The 16,881-nt window shown below is 45.7% G+C and overlaps 1 protein-coding gene across 2 annotated transcripts in view; it reads right to left on the bottom strand.

Moving 5' to 3' along the window:
- GRSF1 (G-rich RNA sequence binding factor 1) overlaps window positions 1-16,881 on the bottom strand; it is a 415,554-nt gene that overhangs the window by 309,849 nt on the left and 88,824 nt on the right. The window contains exon 3 of one of the 2 annotated variants that reach the window (XM_069626280.1): window positions 6,527-6,682. The exons of the other annotated variant lie outside the window; for it this stretch is intronic. Coding sequence (XP_069482381.1) covers window positions 6,527-6,682 — 156 coding nt within the window. The remainder of the gene's footprint in view (window positions 1-6,526; window positions 6,683-16,881) is intronic. 2 annotated transcript variants of the gene reach the window in all.

Below are 16,881 nucleotides of genomic sequence, written 5' to 3'. Positions count from 1 at the left end.
CAATAGCGAAGTGGGCGATAAGGCCGGACGTTCCCAAATACATGTTACTTCACAACACTGGAATTACGGGCTGGAGCACAGTGGATTTTGCAGGCTGCATAACGCACAGACTCAATGGAAATTTAACATGTTATGTGAGTATGAAAACAGGCGTTTTCATTACGGGATGAGGGAATGATGTATGGATGCATGGACAGATGATTTAATACAGAGTTTGCCATGTACAGGGCTTCTTGGAATCTATCCACCTCCCCTGCGCTATGTGATGCAGGGCTGCCATAGTGGGACCATCGACTATCTGCCCTTGTTGAACCCTCCCTGTCTCGACGCGCCTTCAGACACTTGTGTCTATGCACGTTACTAATCCCATCTGATGGATTCTGTTTTAACAGACGCATGCACAAAAACACTCGTTTGTAATAGTGTTTTCACCTCGATATAGATAGTTATGATTTGCAAGTGGTTTTTGGGTGGTGATGATCCTTTGGAGTGGGCTAGCATGCATATGGCTGTGGATTTGGTGTGATCATTGAAGTGAGTAATTCAAATGAAGTTCTGATGCCCATACTATTCTTTTTCATTTCATTTGGGTGACAGGTATCTCCTCCCCTTTTGCCACTGCCATCTGTATGCCACTCCTGCAGATGGATTTTACTCCCGACACCTGCTGCTTCGTGTTAATCAGTGGAGCACCATTACGATCTTATGGGACGATCGCCAATGGGCCACATGCCCTTACGCAGTACTAGTGGCTAGGAGCAACATTTCGGCCTTTCAGCTGGACTAGTGCCTCCCTAATGGGACGGCCCTGCGGTTCTAGGCGCTTCCATGTCGCCTTTTCGTACGAGAATGTAGCCCCTGTGTACCATGAGGGAACAGGGCGTCACACAAGAAGTAGCTGGTCATTTATTGCGGATGCAGCCCACAATGATGAAATATATTTTGGAGTTCATGGCCTAATGGCTGTATGGGCTTGGTGAATTTGTTGTGCATTAAATTTCTATTCTGATATGAACCGTGTAGCGTTCTTCTTTGCAAGTGATGTGGCATATTCCTATTTGTGGAGCGATGTATTGTGAGGAGATCTGCATAGGGTTCCAGCTTCGGAGTATAGTTGCGTGGTACTGTACTGGGCGCGTTTGCCTACGAAGCCCAGTGAGGTCAGGGATAAGGGCTGCCAATATGACTGTTTTAATGTCGTCATGCTCAGGGGCGGGGGATTGGCTTTTGTGTAACAGATGCCGGTCAGCCAGGTGGATTGGTGGAATGATGTGATTATCAGAATATGGCTGGTCACAGGTGCCTGTGTTTGCGTGCGTTTCTTGGAGGGAGACTGAGGTCATGTCCATTTGTATAGCTTCTGTATTCGTGCCATCTGTGCCCTGCAGCTCCCATTGGCCCCTCTTGAGATTCATTTGTTCGTTGGCAGGCATGGATGACTTGTACATTTCACTGGTTGCATTGTGTGACTTCATTGCACCTACGGGGAGTTGTACAATGTGGCCTGGGAGCGGTGTACAGGCACTCAGTAGGGCCGTTTACGGTTGGTTCGCGATGCCGTACTTCTCACCATGGCGGAATGGTACTTTCCGCCGTGCTTGATGGCGTTAGGTGCATGTCCGCTAGGGTCAGAATTCGCGTACCGTTGCGCCATGGTGGTAATTACGGTTTGGCATGGCGCGCGTGCGCGTACTTGGTGCAGTTAGCGTTGGCGTTCACTACGGTGTCGCTGATGGCATCGTACTTTACGGTGACGGGTCATGATCGCACCGAGCGCTATTCGATGGCGGTATTGCATTTCCGCCATCGTTTTTTGATTTCCGCCAGGGTCGTAATGAGGGCCAAGGTGTTTTGTGTTTGTGAACTTTTAAGTGAACCTTTTGAGGCAAGAGGGGCCTAGGCTTGGGGAAGGGAACTCCAAGAGACCCAGAGACATTGTGAAGTGAACGGTATGGTCCTGCTACAAGAGCACTACCTGGAAGATCCCAAGGGCGCCTCTTTTTGTGTTGAACTGTTGTTAAACTGGCAGAACTAAACCGGACGTCACCATATTTCTTTAATAAGACCTTACATCACTTTTGTTTTAAGAGTGAGGGCAAGCATAGGTTTGCACACAGACTTTGGACTTACGGGTGTCAACGGCCTGTAAAAGCATCAGTTGAGGAAACATCTCCATTAGAGTTAGGGCCAACTAGGCATTACACCAACCCTACAAAGTTTTATAATAAAGGTTTTCAAACTGTTACTTTTGAGTCTGTGTCTCTACCATGCCTGCCTCACAACCCATAGAAATTGTTTTACTTGGCTGGGTATGAGACGGGATAGAGAAGCCCAATTGAAAAAGTAGACTGATCGTCTGCTGAGTGTTCTGTAGACACATTTGAGGTGTGTCCTATGAGAAACCGGATGGTATTCTCACTCCTACTCCCCTTGGATCCTCTATGCAGGCGGCCAGGGAAAGGCCATCGCTTTGAATCCTGACCCTGGGGGCGGAGAAGCGAGGGAGTATCACCTGGGTAGAGGGTCCTTGAGGATTGGGAGTGGGGTGCCCTCAGGCGAGATATGGTATCCCCCTTTCCCCATTGACTACCAACCTAACCCTAACCCGACCTTTATGAGTTATGGGATAAGTCAGCTCCCTTCATGTCCCCTCTTGTGACACTTGACAGTACTGAGACGAGGAAGAGGCAACAGAGTAATGAACACTATACCATTTCCCCACTTTGGGACTGGGACGAAGAAGATGCCTGCAATGTGTTGTGAAGGCCAGGTATATCCCTTTAATCATGGTAAAACTAATTGAGAAAATAAACCTGCAACCTCTTAAGAGGGCTGCATGTGTATAAGAGGAGGAAGGGAAAAGCAACAGAGAGGAGGAGCAGCAGAGAGTGCTCGTTCCCCTGTGTCAATGAGCCGACACAGGTGTGCATAAGGGCAGGAGTTGGACCCCTGACAACAGAAGCAGGGGTTTGTGCGCTACGCGCTGCTGGAAGAACTATTGCAGAGACCGGTGAGTTTCTACCTGATGCGAAACCCGGTGCGTGAATTATTAAACTTTGCCATTGTTACAGAATACGATGCATCAGAGTGGTCGCTTATCTTGAAAAGAACATTTTCAAAAGTGTCACAGTACTGGGCATTTCAATGAAAGTGAAACAAACAAATATTGAACAGCGGGCTGAATGAATCTGAACTTTAAGCTAAAGAAAAACCTATTAATACCAAACTGAAGTAAAAAAAACATTAAGCAGAACTCTACACGTGTTGAATCCCAAAGTGAAGGGAACTTTAAAATTAAATAAAAATTACTGAATGCCAAAATGAACCAAAAATCATTCCATGTTGAATTCTGAATTGAATGGAACTTCACATTTAAGGAAGATTGAATTAACAGAACTTTACAAAGGAGCAGAGAGCGACACAGTGAAATGACCAATTAACTGAAAAGATGCAAGCTGTTTTACAATAAAGTTATTCATTTAAAGTACAAAAGCTACGCACTCTGCATAGCGCGACCAACCACGATGGCAGGAAAAAACAATCTGAGGGACTACGACGCGTGAAGGACCACGGGGAGAGTACACGTCACACAACATCCTTTTTCGAACTTTTTCTCTCTCATATATATATATATATATATATATATATATATATATATATATATATATATATATATATATATATCTCTCAAAATATTTGTCAGCTTAGAACTGCATTGCCAGGTTTTTTTAAATGGAGAAAATTCAGGAGAAAGATCAACTGCAATCATTTTTTATGACAATTGGAAATGACACCACTTTTATTCCACATTTTGTCAAAGCGTTGTGCAATGTTAATCATTCATTCAGCAGCAATAATTCGACTGATAACATTCAACTGATGACCAGTTTCAAAAATTCATATTTGTTGTCACTACAAAATTCTTTAAATGGATGCGCTGGGTTCTTGCAGTGACTGATATAATATTTCAGTTAATCCTCTCCTGCGATACGCCAGGGGGCCACTACTGTGGTGATAGTGCACGGTACAAATATCCTTTAACATTAACAATATAGGCAATATTTAAGCAGTAACGTATTCACTTTTTTAAATTCAGCTCTCATCCTTTGACAAAGTGCTGCTTATTATTGAATTTTCTTACAACTGGTATTTCAGCGCAAACTATGAACACATCACACTCAAGAACAGGGTTTAATGGCATCATGCCGCCAGTTACACGCCACCTTAAAATGTAGACGGCCAGCAGACGAACACTCTTCAAAGGCAGTCGGCATTACTATTTAATGCTGCTTCCCTACATGCAGTTTGTTTTTCTCCCCTGCTCGACCACCTGTAAGCACCATACTAAGTGCACTACACCCTTCTATGCCTGCCCCACCCAAGCATTGTTCCCATCTCATCTTGCATTTCCCACCACCACATGACCCCCCCAATATACCCTCCTCCTGCCACCATTCCCACAACCCCATACACACCTGCCCACACCACCCTTCTTGCCAGCCCCATTCAGACTTCACATATGGAGGTGTGAGGGTAGTGCACATCGGGTCGGTGGCATTCATATGGAGCAGCCCCTCCTGCGTGCTGGTTGTGGTGAGCAGCAAGTGCAGGATTTTCCCAAAGCGGCAAGAACTGGCCTTGGAGAATGTCACAAACGGCTGAAGAAAGTCAGTTCAAGGGTTTCTATTAGAATTTCCAGGGACATAGGACGTCCCCTTTCTCTAACCTAAAAGCACCACCAATCCAGGTGTGTCTAATCCCGGGGTTAAGCGTCAAGGCATGAAGACCTAGAAGCCAAGCACTTTATCTAAACTTCCTCAGAGACTCCCTAGACTGTCCCTACACTATCCAGATATTAGCGGTCTAATGGGGATATTGGATTGTGCCTTACAGACACTACACTGCCCGATTTGGACTCCTTTCTATTGAGAACTTGCACTACTTCCCCTCGCACTTTATAGTATTCTCCTCACCATTCTCTTCCTTCCAACTGCACCCTCCTTCACTCCTACTCTGTGTCATTGTCCTCTGTCCCTCCAATATCTTCCACTCCCAAGCCTAGACTCCACCCATTAATGTTACTATTCACTGCTCCACTCTACTACTCTGTCCTCCACACTACAGCTACTACTCCACACACCTTTCTACTCAAACACCCCTTTCACATGTCACTTCACATTTGCTCCCTACACTTCCTCTCCTAACACATTTGGCACCCTCTCATGCACACTCAACGCAGCACCAATTACACTCAATAACCAATACCTCACCTGCTCGAAAAATCACCTTCACAATCCACTCTGCCGTCCTTCCCACCAGCTGGCCTCTATCTGCCACCTCATCTGACCGCACCCAAACAACCCACAACCTTCTGCTTCCTGGGGTTTCTTTTAACCTCATCCCCCATCTTCTGGTTGGTCTGCTGTCCCAGGCCAATCTGGTCCTGTATCCCCGCTCGAGAGAGATCAGCATTACAGAATCACAAATGGCGAGTTAAGCCACACCCCTGTTTCTCCACGCAGGGCCGCTGTGTTGCTGGAATGGCTGCCCGGTGTCCATGTCCATGTCAGGTAACTGAGGAGGGATTCAACATGAGGCAAGCACAGTGTGCTTGAGCAGCCTCTGCTCTGGTCGAAGTCCCAAGCGGTCTACGGGCCCTGCCCTGGACAGCACCGCAGGCGTCCTGGGGCTGGTGTGCGGACACAGCTCCGCAGACTACTACGTAGGTGCTCCAATTCCAGTCTTTCTTCTTCTCCTTCCGTTGCTCTGGTAGCCTGGTGCTCGCATAAGTTGGACTGAAACCAGCTCTCTCAAAGGAATTTCTTTCAAAGTGATCACAAGTCTCCGTGTTGGGTGCTAATGGATCATCTCCTTATGGGTGTTCAGTTTGAGTTTCATTACATTTCTGCAATAAGAAGAGAACACTACCAGCATTTTGGGTCACAGGCACGGGTGATGCACCTTGGTACTTCACAGCTACAAGTTTGCACATGAGGAGGTGACATAAATTGGGATGCTGCCAACTGCCACGCCACCTAAGGGGTAGGACTGGCACTGGATTCCTCTCTGGTAGACCTTTCACCTCAGACAGAGGGGTTGCCATACCTTTTTGACAAGGCCAGAGTATTGACCCTGTAAGGGGATCATCTTGGTTTTTCACTTGCACACCTTCTCCTACAGCCCTCCCTTTCTCCCACTACAGAGACTCTAAAAACCCTACTTGAAAACAACATTTCAATCAATAGGACAACTGAAGCACTTCTTGGACAAGCTTCGAATCGATTGCACTGTGGAGGCTTCCCTTCCAGCAAACGATTGGGAGCCACACAGAGCAGTTTTAAGACAGACTGCTCTCTTAATAGCAAACTCGCTTTCAATACAATAAAGTTACATAATTGTGCAAGAGTTGGACAAAAGAAAATGGAAAAGGGTTAAAAGACCCACACCAAAACTACCAATCATTGATTAAGGATCAGTGGGAAAATTTGCAGCAAACAGCAAAATCACTCAGAAAGAACATACCAACCTTCGATGTACCGCTGGCCCATGTATTTCTTATGCTTTTCCATAGCCTTCTGCAAATCATCTTCAGACTCAAACTCAATCACTGCATCTCCCCTTGGTTTACCCTCTCTGTTCAGTGGCAGGTGAACACCCTCTTCACGGTTTCGTATTTTGCAATCTAAGAATGTAATTAGGAACAAAAATTAGCTACACTGCATAAAGCACTTGACGCTATGTTCTCTTTCTATTAACAAACCATTGAAGCACATCAGTAGATCTACTTCTAATTGTCTCAAGTGCATCTCATACCTCATCACTACCGAATGGTGTGTGGAAAAATGAAGTTCTATAGAGACTTACAATTAGTTACACCTTGGTTTTCAAAAAAACATGTTGAAAACTGATATTTCTGTATTTAGAAAAAAGTGGGTGCCTCACTGAAGACAGATACAAGCGGCATCAACCTAGGAACATGCATTTTTCCAGGTACTCCAATTTAAAGTTGCAACCACTCCTAGCTAATTGTGAAATAGAAAATGGAGGGAGGTTGGGCTGAGGAAATACAGAAGTGATGAGTGTCCGCTAAAGAGCACAAAACATTAAGGGAAAATGAGCATGTCAAGAATTTCAAATTATTAATCTATACTAGAGTAAAGACACAGCTTGCTAACCAGGAAACATGCTGGCGAGTGAAGGCAACAGGGAAAACACTGGATGGAGGAAGAACTGAGGGAAGGAAACCTCAGATACCTTACTGAGCTCTAAGAGGCGGCTTGACCGTGAATTGGTGAACTGCTAAATCCAACAATGACTCAGAGACCACAAACCGTTTCAGGGCACGGAGTGGGTGCAGAGAAAGAAAGTGAAGCCGGGAGAACCGAAGCCAACCTGACGAGCAGAAAGAAGCATCCCGTCCTAATCACAGGCCTGGTGACGCCAACAACAAGCAAGAGAGGCAACAGTGAGTGCGGGAGACTCGGGAGCGATAGCAAACCTAACTATTATAATGATTATACTCATCCCAATAAAGAATGCAACTCAATATTCCCTAAGGAGAGGGCGGTGGGGAGTTACAAGGGACCATTCTTAAGAAAGGAAGAACTGTGAAAAAAGTAGTGAATCATTACTGGTACCCTCATACTCATGCCAGTAAAAGTAAAGAAGTGGAAGCAGAAGAGAATTGTTATTGGGACATACAAACTAGTCCCAGTAACTGTTGAGTGAAAGAGAGTTCATTTGAGAATCTTTATAACTGGTCCAGCCAGAAGGATCAGTGGACAATGTCTAGAGAAAAAGCATCAAGTGTATTGAAAAGAGAGCAAGAGAGAAATAACTTCAGATGGGGAAAACAAGGTGGCAATGGCAAGAGAGAGAAATTGAAGAGCCCTATTTCTGAACTGAATGAACTGGTCAAAATAGTTCCCAAGAACTATCTACTGTGATGAATCGTGGGATCTCGTCACTTCTCCCCAGACGGGAGACTTTGTGCAGGGTTCGAAATTGAGGGGGATTGAGAGCCATTTAGCTCCTGCTTGTAGCCTTGAAGAGCCTAGTTAGCTTGACACCAACAGCTACCAGGAGCTACATTTGGCTCCCCAGGCCAACTGATGCCAAACCAACCTATGGGAATTTACCTCTGTACATTTGGGACAATCTATATTTAATTTAGGAAACATTTAAAGCATAATTGGTCATAAATAAATGGACAAAATGATATGTTTCCAGCTAGCTCCTTGGTCCACATTGGTAGCTCCTGGTCACTTGTTAATGCTGCATACCTAGGAGCTGCAAAACAGAATGGATTGTCCCAGCAGGAACAAGGTGAGGGTAAATCAGTCTACTTAATCACCTGTACCCTATCTCACTTGGCAATGTCCCTTTATATGCACGCTACAATGTGGATGTATTGCTAGGCATTTAATCCTCATCTCTAAGACTCTGACCCCCTGGCAACCATTCTTAAAGCAGAGGGCCAATATATTGTGTAAAGCAATCTCACACTCTATCCTGCATTGAAGGCAGTATATACTCACATGAAGTAAACAGAATAGAACATGCACAACTTGATATTATTGTAAGAAAGTGAACATCACATTTCTTGAAAATGAATTTCAAAATCATATGTAAAAAAAAAAAAATGTTTTAGACTATAGTGGGACCATATGGGCCTAAAGCAACAAGGACAAGATAAGAGAAGAAGTTGGAAATATAGAAAGATAGTATTATTGAAACCAGTATTATTTCCAATGTATACCAGAGACAAATCCAACTCCTAACAAGAGACAATATACAGCAATGCATTTCATTTCTTGAACTGTGGTTAGGTAACTGTCCATACCTAGGAGCTGCGTTTAGCTCCTCCTTATCCAATCAATTTCGAGCCCTGTTGTGAGGCTAGCGATGTGAGCCCGCTACACGATATTCCCCCTAGGGGTGGCGATAAGCCGGACCTCACAGGGAGACACTCCCCTCTTGGGGACAAGGACTCCCGTTCTGTCAAGGAACTCCCTAACTCCCTTCCGTATGACCCCCCTCATATCATCAGGACTTCAGAAAACATCTTGAACAAGTTACCATTTGCTATTGTTACATCAATCGCAACCCTCAACTTGAAGCCACAAATAATGAGAAGGAGAGCAAAGAAGGCATAGAGATTGTTAAATGATTGGAAGCTAACTATACTGGGAGAAGGAAAATCCAGCTAGTAATTAAGAGTGCTTTAGAGAAAGAAAGGACTACGGTCCTGCGCTGGGGAGGACCCAGGAAGTGCAAATTAAAAGGGAAGAAGGACTAGCGTACAGAGAACATGATGCCCGGGAGTTTCAAAGGAGCAGGAAGAAAGAAACTACTGAAAACCAAGAGATCCTCACTCGAGAGGATTCAGTCAGCCGACGAGAGACTGAAGCACAGAGAGGGATAGAGGTTGTGCCCTGCATGCTGTGAGAAACCAGAGGGTATCCTCACTCCTACTCCCCCTGTATTCTCTGCTCAGGTGGCCAGGTAAAGTCCATCGATCTTGGATCCTGAACCTGGGGGTGGAGAAGCAACACTCTGGGTGCAGAGAAGCGAGGGAGGATCACCTGGGTGGAGAGTTCTTAGGGAACGGGGTACCACAGGAGACATGGTATCCTCCTTTTCCTATTTGAAACCAGCCTAACCCACCCATAGCCTTTGTAGGCTACTGTAAGTCAGCTCCCCTCATTTTTCCACCTTTCATCCCTGACAGTACTGGGGCGAGGAAGAGGCGACAGAGTAGTGAACACCAAACACCCATTTCACCATCCTAGTACTGGGACAAAGAAGATGCCTGTAAAGTACTATGAGGGTCAGGCATATCCCTGCAATTATGGTCAGGGAAGCCCAATTGAGACTGCACACCTGCAACCTGTCAAGGGGTTGCAGGTGTATAAATGGAGAGTCAGAAAGCAGTATGAGGATCAACAGGGGGCCTGTGTGAGGAGGACCAGCAGGGGAGCCAGACAGTGAAGAGGCGGCCGTGGTGGGAACTGAGGAGCAGATTCAGGACACCGGCACACTTCCGAGATGTGGGAGCCTCGATATCGGGCAAACAAGCAGTTGGAGCTGCGAGCGAGGATAGAGGATGCCGTCCGCCCAGAGGCAGTGGAGTTGCCAGTGAGTGCCTGAAGCGCCCCGCTTGCGAGCAAATCTCGCAGAGGCTGGCCTGCCGTCTGGAAGCGAAGAAGAAGCAGCCAGAGCCACATAAGAGGAACGCCAGGAGCGATGGGTCACGGGGAGAGCCACCGGGGTGCTCCTAGCGGGTTGCAAATATGCATATTGAATACGAACTATAAGAAACTTTGAAAGCTACTTAAATCATGCCTATTTTTTCAAATTTTTTTATTGCATATAGTTTCATAAAAGAAACTTTTTACAAATCTCACACATCAAAATACAATTCCACACTTGCTTTGCTCTTAATTTCAAATTTGATTAAGTCCTTCAGTGCTGTTATAGATCTCATCGATCAGCTTCACTATTCACTCAAAACGCTTTACGTGCAACCATCAGTCCAATTATCCTACTTTCAAAGTTCCATCTGATCTAAGCGATATCTTATCAAGAAAGTCTAACTGCAAATGTCAACCTAAATTTATTTCCGGATAGTATCATCGTCCACCATTCCTCCAAATCTTCGTTCAGAGGTGCACATTTTCCCAAAACCAAGGATCTTTCTGCATTAATGATTGGGCAACTTGTGATGATATGTTTTAACATTTCAATTTCTTGCATACAAAAACCGTCAGCAATTACCCAAATATGTAGATTTTTTTGTAAATAGAACTTCCTTTGTATGTAACCTATTTAAGCGCAGCCTTATGAATTTGTCACGATGATATTTTGATGGAAATTTGATCAGATATTTGGCTACCTGATCAACCCCACGACTTTCACATACTGTACCCAAGCCCAATTTCAATTTATCTTTTTGTATGATGGTATACGTCCAATCATAACATTTTAATTTTTTCTTTACTGCACAGGAATTTTTCCTGTAGTAGTTTTAGGGAAGCACCTACTTGCAATATTTGTTCCATAACTTTTCCTGACCAGGTTTCCAGAAGATCTTCATATGGCTTTTCAGAGGATTCTTTGAGGATCTTGAACTGAGGGGCTGAATTCGGAATTGCCAGGTTTCTGAATGAAGACATGTGCTTCCACATGACTGACCATTCAAGAGACTGAAGACCTAACTCATATCTGTTAGCACATATGGAGGCATTTAACAGAAAACCTAGTAGGTATTTCCAAAACATGCTCCCTAGCAGTGACCATATTTTGTTATCCAAGTTGAAGCCAGACTCACTACCAAATAATGATGGTTGCCACTACTTTTTGGCGATAGAACATTATGATTGGGCTCAGGGAGAATTTGCCATATTCTCTGTGTAATTTTAGGCCTTGAAGTTTCAGGCTGGTCATTTTTGATTTGAGCAAATCCTTCCACTGTTCTCTTATTGAAGTGTTAAAGATGATTCCCAAATAACGATTATTTTGAGTTCTCACTAGTACTTTCCCAGCCACAGTCCATCTAAATTTTTTGTCCTTTCTGTTTCGGTTGAAACCAAATGATATTATTTTAGATTTATCGGCGTCGATTTCCATATCGTTCTTTTTTAAGTAGTTTTCCAATTTGATTAGTAGACGCTGTAGTCCAATTTGGGTGATATCAACCAGGACTAAGTCGTCCGCATATGTGAACCAGCTGATCTGATTACCATTTATTTTTGGAGGAAAGAATTTAGCATTCATGAGGGCCTCAGGTAAATCTGCTATACATAATTTGAAGACAAGGGTTGCCAAAGGACAGCCTTGTTTCACACCTCTTTTTGTTGGAACGTTAGCAGATAATTTTCCTTTTGCATTTAACCTAATTCGTATTGAGGTATTTGTATGTAGTAGTTTTATCATCTGAAGATGATCTTCCGGGCAGTTCCGCTTCTGTAATTTACCCCACAGAGTATCTCTATTTACTCCATCAAAAGCCTGACGCAAGTCAAAGGCCAGATGTAGGTTTTTCTTCTTCATAAGGGCTTCCAGTTTCAATAAATTTAGTAGAACTAAATTCAATTCTGTTCCAACGCCCTTAGTGAAGCCAGTTTGTCTTAGATCTAAGATGTTGGTAGCCTCAGCCCATTTAGTAAGACGTTTTTGTAGGAACATGGTAAATATTTGCGCAATTACATCTAGTAAGGCAATTGGTCGGTAGTTGGCTGGAACTACACAATCTCCCTTTTTAAAGATCGGTACAACTATCGCTGATTGCCAAGAACTAGGTATTGCTTTAACCTGGGCGATTTTTTAAAACAAAACCTCAATCGTGCCTATTGAATACTGAACTGTAAGAAATCTTGAAAACGACAATTCATGGATATTGAATACCGAACTATAAGAAAACTTCAAATCAAGCTGAACTATGCACAGTGAAATACCAAACTGAGTAAAACCTCGAAATTAAGATTGTTGTATAAAACCTTATGGGCCAATCAAATAGAGATTGACAGAAAAAGGTTAAGTGCCCATTTGAAAACAGCCTGAGGAAAGGAGTGCAAGTGTGAAAGTACTGCAAGAAGGTGGGGCCATGAAATAAGACCATCCTAAATGAATGGTATGAGCAAATGCAATCCAGCTACACCCAACGCCAAAAGGCCAGTAAAAAGTAACAAGTGGCTGAATTAACGTCTTGGTGAAGAGACCCTGAGACTTGAGGAATTACTAATATTGACTTGAGGACAACCTGTTTCTTTTGAACTGTGTTGCCTGAAACTTGGGGAAGGGAACACCTAAGATTGTGTGGAACTATGTTGCTTTGTACTGGAGAAAGGCAATCTAAAAGACTTTTTGGGAATGGTTTTGAACTTGGGGAAGGGGAGCTGAAGATGGTGTTAAGAGCTGGAAGAATCTCAGAACGTTATGTTCAACACTATTTCTTTGATTATTGACATCCCTACACATTGTTTAGCTTTAGTTGTGAGCGCAAGGATAGGTTTTGGACACAGATTCTAAAATTGAACTCTTGGACTGACGTACTTTAGTTTTGTTCAGGTAGGGAAATCCCACCTTAGCATAAGGCAAGTCAGGCCTCCTACCATTCTGCCATTTACTTTAATAAATAAAAAAAATGTGAACATTGAATAGGTTGTCTGTGTCTTACTTCATGATTCCTTCACAATGACAGAGATCGGAAGAAGTGGTGGCATGACCCAGGAGAGGTGGACTGTGCAGTCCTGAACAGCGCAGAGACTGCTAGAGCCTTGGCTCTGTGGAGCCGCGAGAACGAACAGGAGGAAGAGGGAGTGAACGCTGGTGCGTCCACCCTCCAAGAGGGTTCCCGACACCGCAGGAAGACCCAGTGATGACAGTCCATAGTGAAGAAGAGTGGAAAAATGGATACAAATAACCCTCATCATTCACGTACCAGTGAATGGTTAAGAGTCAAGCCAAGTGAAGAGACCTTAGGGACCCAATCTACTTGTCCCAGTGAGCCGACAAAAATCAAGGGAAGTGAATGGAGAAAGAATCATCTGAGTAACAAATATAGAGGATCACAGCATCCAAACCTAAGCAAAGTAACAAAGAGACACTGCAAGATAAGGGTTGAAACCCTCAATTAGTAAACCAAGTGAATTTTGTCCAGGGAGAAAAGGGGATACCCAGGAGGTAAAAGAGCCCCATAGAAGAACTGAGTCAAGAAACCATAAAATAAAATGTAATGAGCAAGTTACTTACCTGTAACTATTGTTCTCCATCATGGGTCTGGCATGGATTCACATGCTCATGAATATTCCCTGTCCGGCTGGGAATCCTCTGTAAAAGAAAAACAGTTTCACTTTCACTAACAAAACTGTATTTCTCCCATAAACCAATCACTGTCATATGGGTCATAATGGCCCCAGCCAATGACAGTCCTCTCCCTAAGCCCCCTCTGGCAGCCATCTTCAGATTTGGTAAGCATGTAAAGTGGCAGTATGACCGAGAAGAGCCACAGAGGGGAAGGAGGGAGGGTTTGCATGTGAATCCATGCCAGATCCATGCTGGAGAACAATAGTTACAGTTAAGTAACTTGTTCCTTCTCCAGCATGTGGTCTGGCATGGATTCATATGCTCATGAATAACGAATACACAGCAGTAATCACAGATGGTGGCAAGGCTCAACAGATGCAATTCACTCTTACCTCTGTAACAGACTCACCTCATGCGAACAGGTTGCGTAGCCCTGCTCGGCCGACTCTGGACTCCTCCCTGGAATCCCTGTCGACGCAGAAGAACTTTGTGAAGGTGTGTGTGGACCTCCACATAGCAGCCCTGCAGATGTCCAGCAGGGGCACACCAGCCAGGAATGCTGTTGTTGAAGTGATCGCACTGGTGGAATGGGCTCTCGGCCAGCCGGGCATCGTTCGGTTTGTCAAGTGATGACAGTGCATGATGCAGCCAGAGAGCCACCTTGAGATTGAAGCCTTGGTCAAAGCCTTCCCATGGTTCACAGGACCAAAGTTCACGAACAGCTGTGAAGTATTTATAAAAAAATGTGTGCGTGCCACGTAGAACTTCAGGGCGCGAGAGCAAACATCCAGCCAGTGCAAAGCCCACTGAGCCGGAGACGAAGGTTTCGGGAAAAAAAAAACAGGTAACATCAAAGGTTCGTTGAGGTGGAATTCTGACAGAACCTTCTGGAAGGAAAGAGGGGTGCGTCTGCAGCACCACCCTCGATTCATGGAAAGTCAGGTATGGTCATTTGCAGGACAGGACCTGTATCTCACCCACCCTCCTGGCAGAGGTGATGGCCACGAGGAAGGCCATTTTCCACAAGAGGAACTTGAGAGGGGCCTGATGCATAGGCTCGAAGGGGGCCCCCCAATGAGCCTTGTCAGAACCACGTTGAATTTCCATGCCGGGGCAGGCAAATGCACCAGCGGGAAAGATTAAAAAAAAATCCTTTGAGGAACTCCTTGACGAGCCGATGATATGAAAGTGAAGACCTTCCGGGAGCCCTGTAGCGAGAGATAGCCGCCAGACGTACTTTGATCGAGGAGTGTGCCAGCCCAGCCTTGGCCAAGGATAGCCAGTACGGAAGAATCTGCAGGGCCATGACCCTCAGAGGGGTAGTCTTCTCCTACCGGCACCACATAGCGAAACGCTTCCACTTGGGACTGTAGAACTTCAGAGTCGACAATGTCCTGGCCTTGGCGAGGACCTTCCTGCAGTCCGCCAGCAACTCATAGCCTCCAAACTCTAGGGCTGCAGGAGCCAAGCCCTCAGGTTGAACGATCCTGGGTCATGATGCAGGATTGCACCTCCTTCTCTGGTGAGGAGGTCTGGTAGCTTCATCGCCCACCAAGCCGACAGGCTGAGAAGGTCCGGGTACCAAATCTGCCTCGGCCACGCCGGGGCGATAAGTATCATCCTGCACTGACACAGTCCGAGTGTGTTGATGACTCGTAGCAGGAGAGACAACGGAGGAAACACGTACAGAAACCTCCCTTCCCAAGGGAAGAACGCGTCCCCCATGCTCCTCGGCTGATGGAATCTGCTGGCGAACTTCTGGCATTTGGAGTTTGCCGCCATCACATACAGGTCGATCTGGGGCCTGCCCCAAAAGATTGAATGAATTTGTTTTCAGTATTTATAGGTGTGCATGGGACAGGAGTGTCCATAAGTTATGGACACCTAGTTGTTATTCAGTTTACGTAGTGACTTTCTAATGCCAGAGTGACATTTCTCCGGTGCACCCTGAAAATGCTTAGTTTTTCCCTGAAGGGAATCGAGTTTTTGTACTCGAATCTCCACTTTTGTCAATGAAATTAGGTGTGCTTAGCCACTCTACAGTTTTTTGTATTGAAGTTCCGACTCTTGGCAGGAGCGCAACTCCCTGCCGAGGGAGTCTGCAATGGTGTTCTTGACTCCCGCTAGGTGAAGGAACGATGAACATTTCTTGTCCGAAGGCCCAGCACCAAAGTTCCTGCGCTTCCTTGGAGAGGGGGAGCGAGTGCCCCCTTGTTTCCTTATGTAGAACATTGTGGTGGTGGTGTTCTTGGTAAAGATCCTCACCACCTTGCCCTTCAGGGACAGAAGGAATGACTTGAGGGCCCAGAACACTGCCCTTAGTTTCAGGAGGTTGGTATGGAGATCCTTCTCCTCCGGCAGCAACAAGCCTCTGGCCTGAAGACGTCCACTGTTGGCTCCCCAGCCTTACAATGATGCTTCCGTCGTGACCGACTCCTGGAATGGAGCGCTGTGAAACCCTGTGCCACGGGCGATGTTGGAGCAGTCGCCCCATCCACCTTATCGCCCGACCACCTTATCGCCCGACTGAACTCGTCCAGGGTGGTCTTCTCTGTGAACTTTCCGGACACCAGCACCCAGGGAGCAGAGAGGAACTCCTGAAGAGGTTGCTTCTGTAACCTGCAGAGCCAGATGAGGTAGATGCAGGACATCATGTCGAGCAATGACTTGATGGTCCGCACCATTGCCGTCTTCATCAGCAACAGGCGCTGCACCTTCCCCTGAATGGCCGCTACCCTCTCTTCTTAGGGCGATGCTAGGCAGGACACTGTATCGAGCCTGGCTCCCAGGAACTAGGCATTCTGTGATGGTGTCAAGCAGGACTTTGGATAATTGATGGAGAATCCCAGATCTGTCAGCAGCTTGACGGCCGCCTCCGCGTGTCTGACGCCCAACTCCTGCGAGCGGGCCCAGATAGTTGACGAGGTACGGGTATACGTGAATTCCCCCGTAGACGCAGATGGGCCGCCACCGGAACCAGGCACTTAGTGAACACTCTGGGCCGATTTTAAGGCAAAAGAGTAGGGCCTTGAACTGGTAGTGTTGTCCCTGCACTACGAAGCGTAGACACTTGCA

Source organism: Ambystoma mexicanum, chromosome 6p (assembly GCF_040938575.1).
Source record: "Ambystoma mexicanum isolate Mex_15411 chromosome 6p, UKY_AmexF1_1, whole genome shotgun sequence".
NCBI lineage: Eukaryota > Metazoa > Chordata > Amphibia > Caudata > Ambystomatidae > Ambystoma > Ambystoma mexicanum.
The sequence above is the reverse complement of the archived record's forward strand: the minus strand, read 5'-3'. Positions and strand labels throughout refer to the sequence as shown.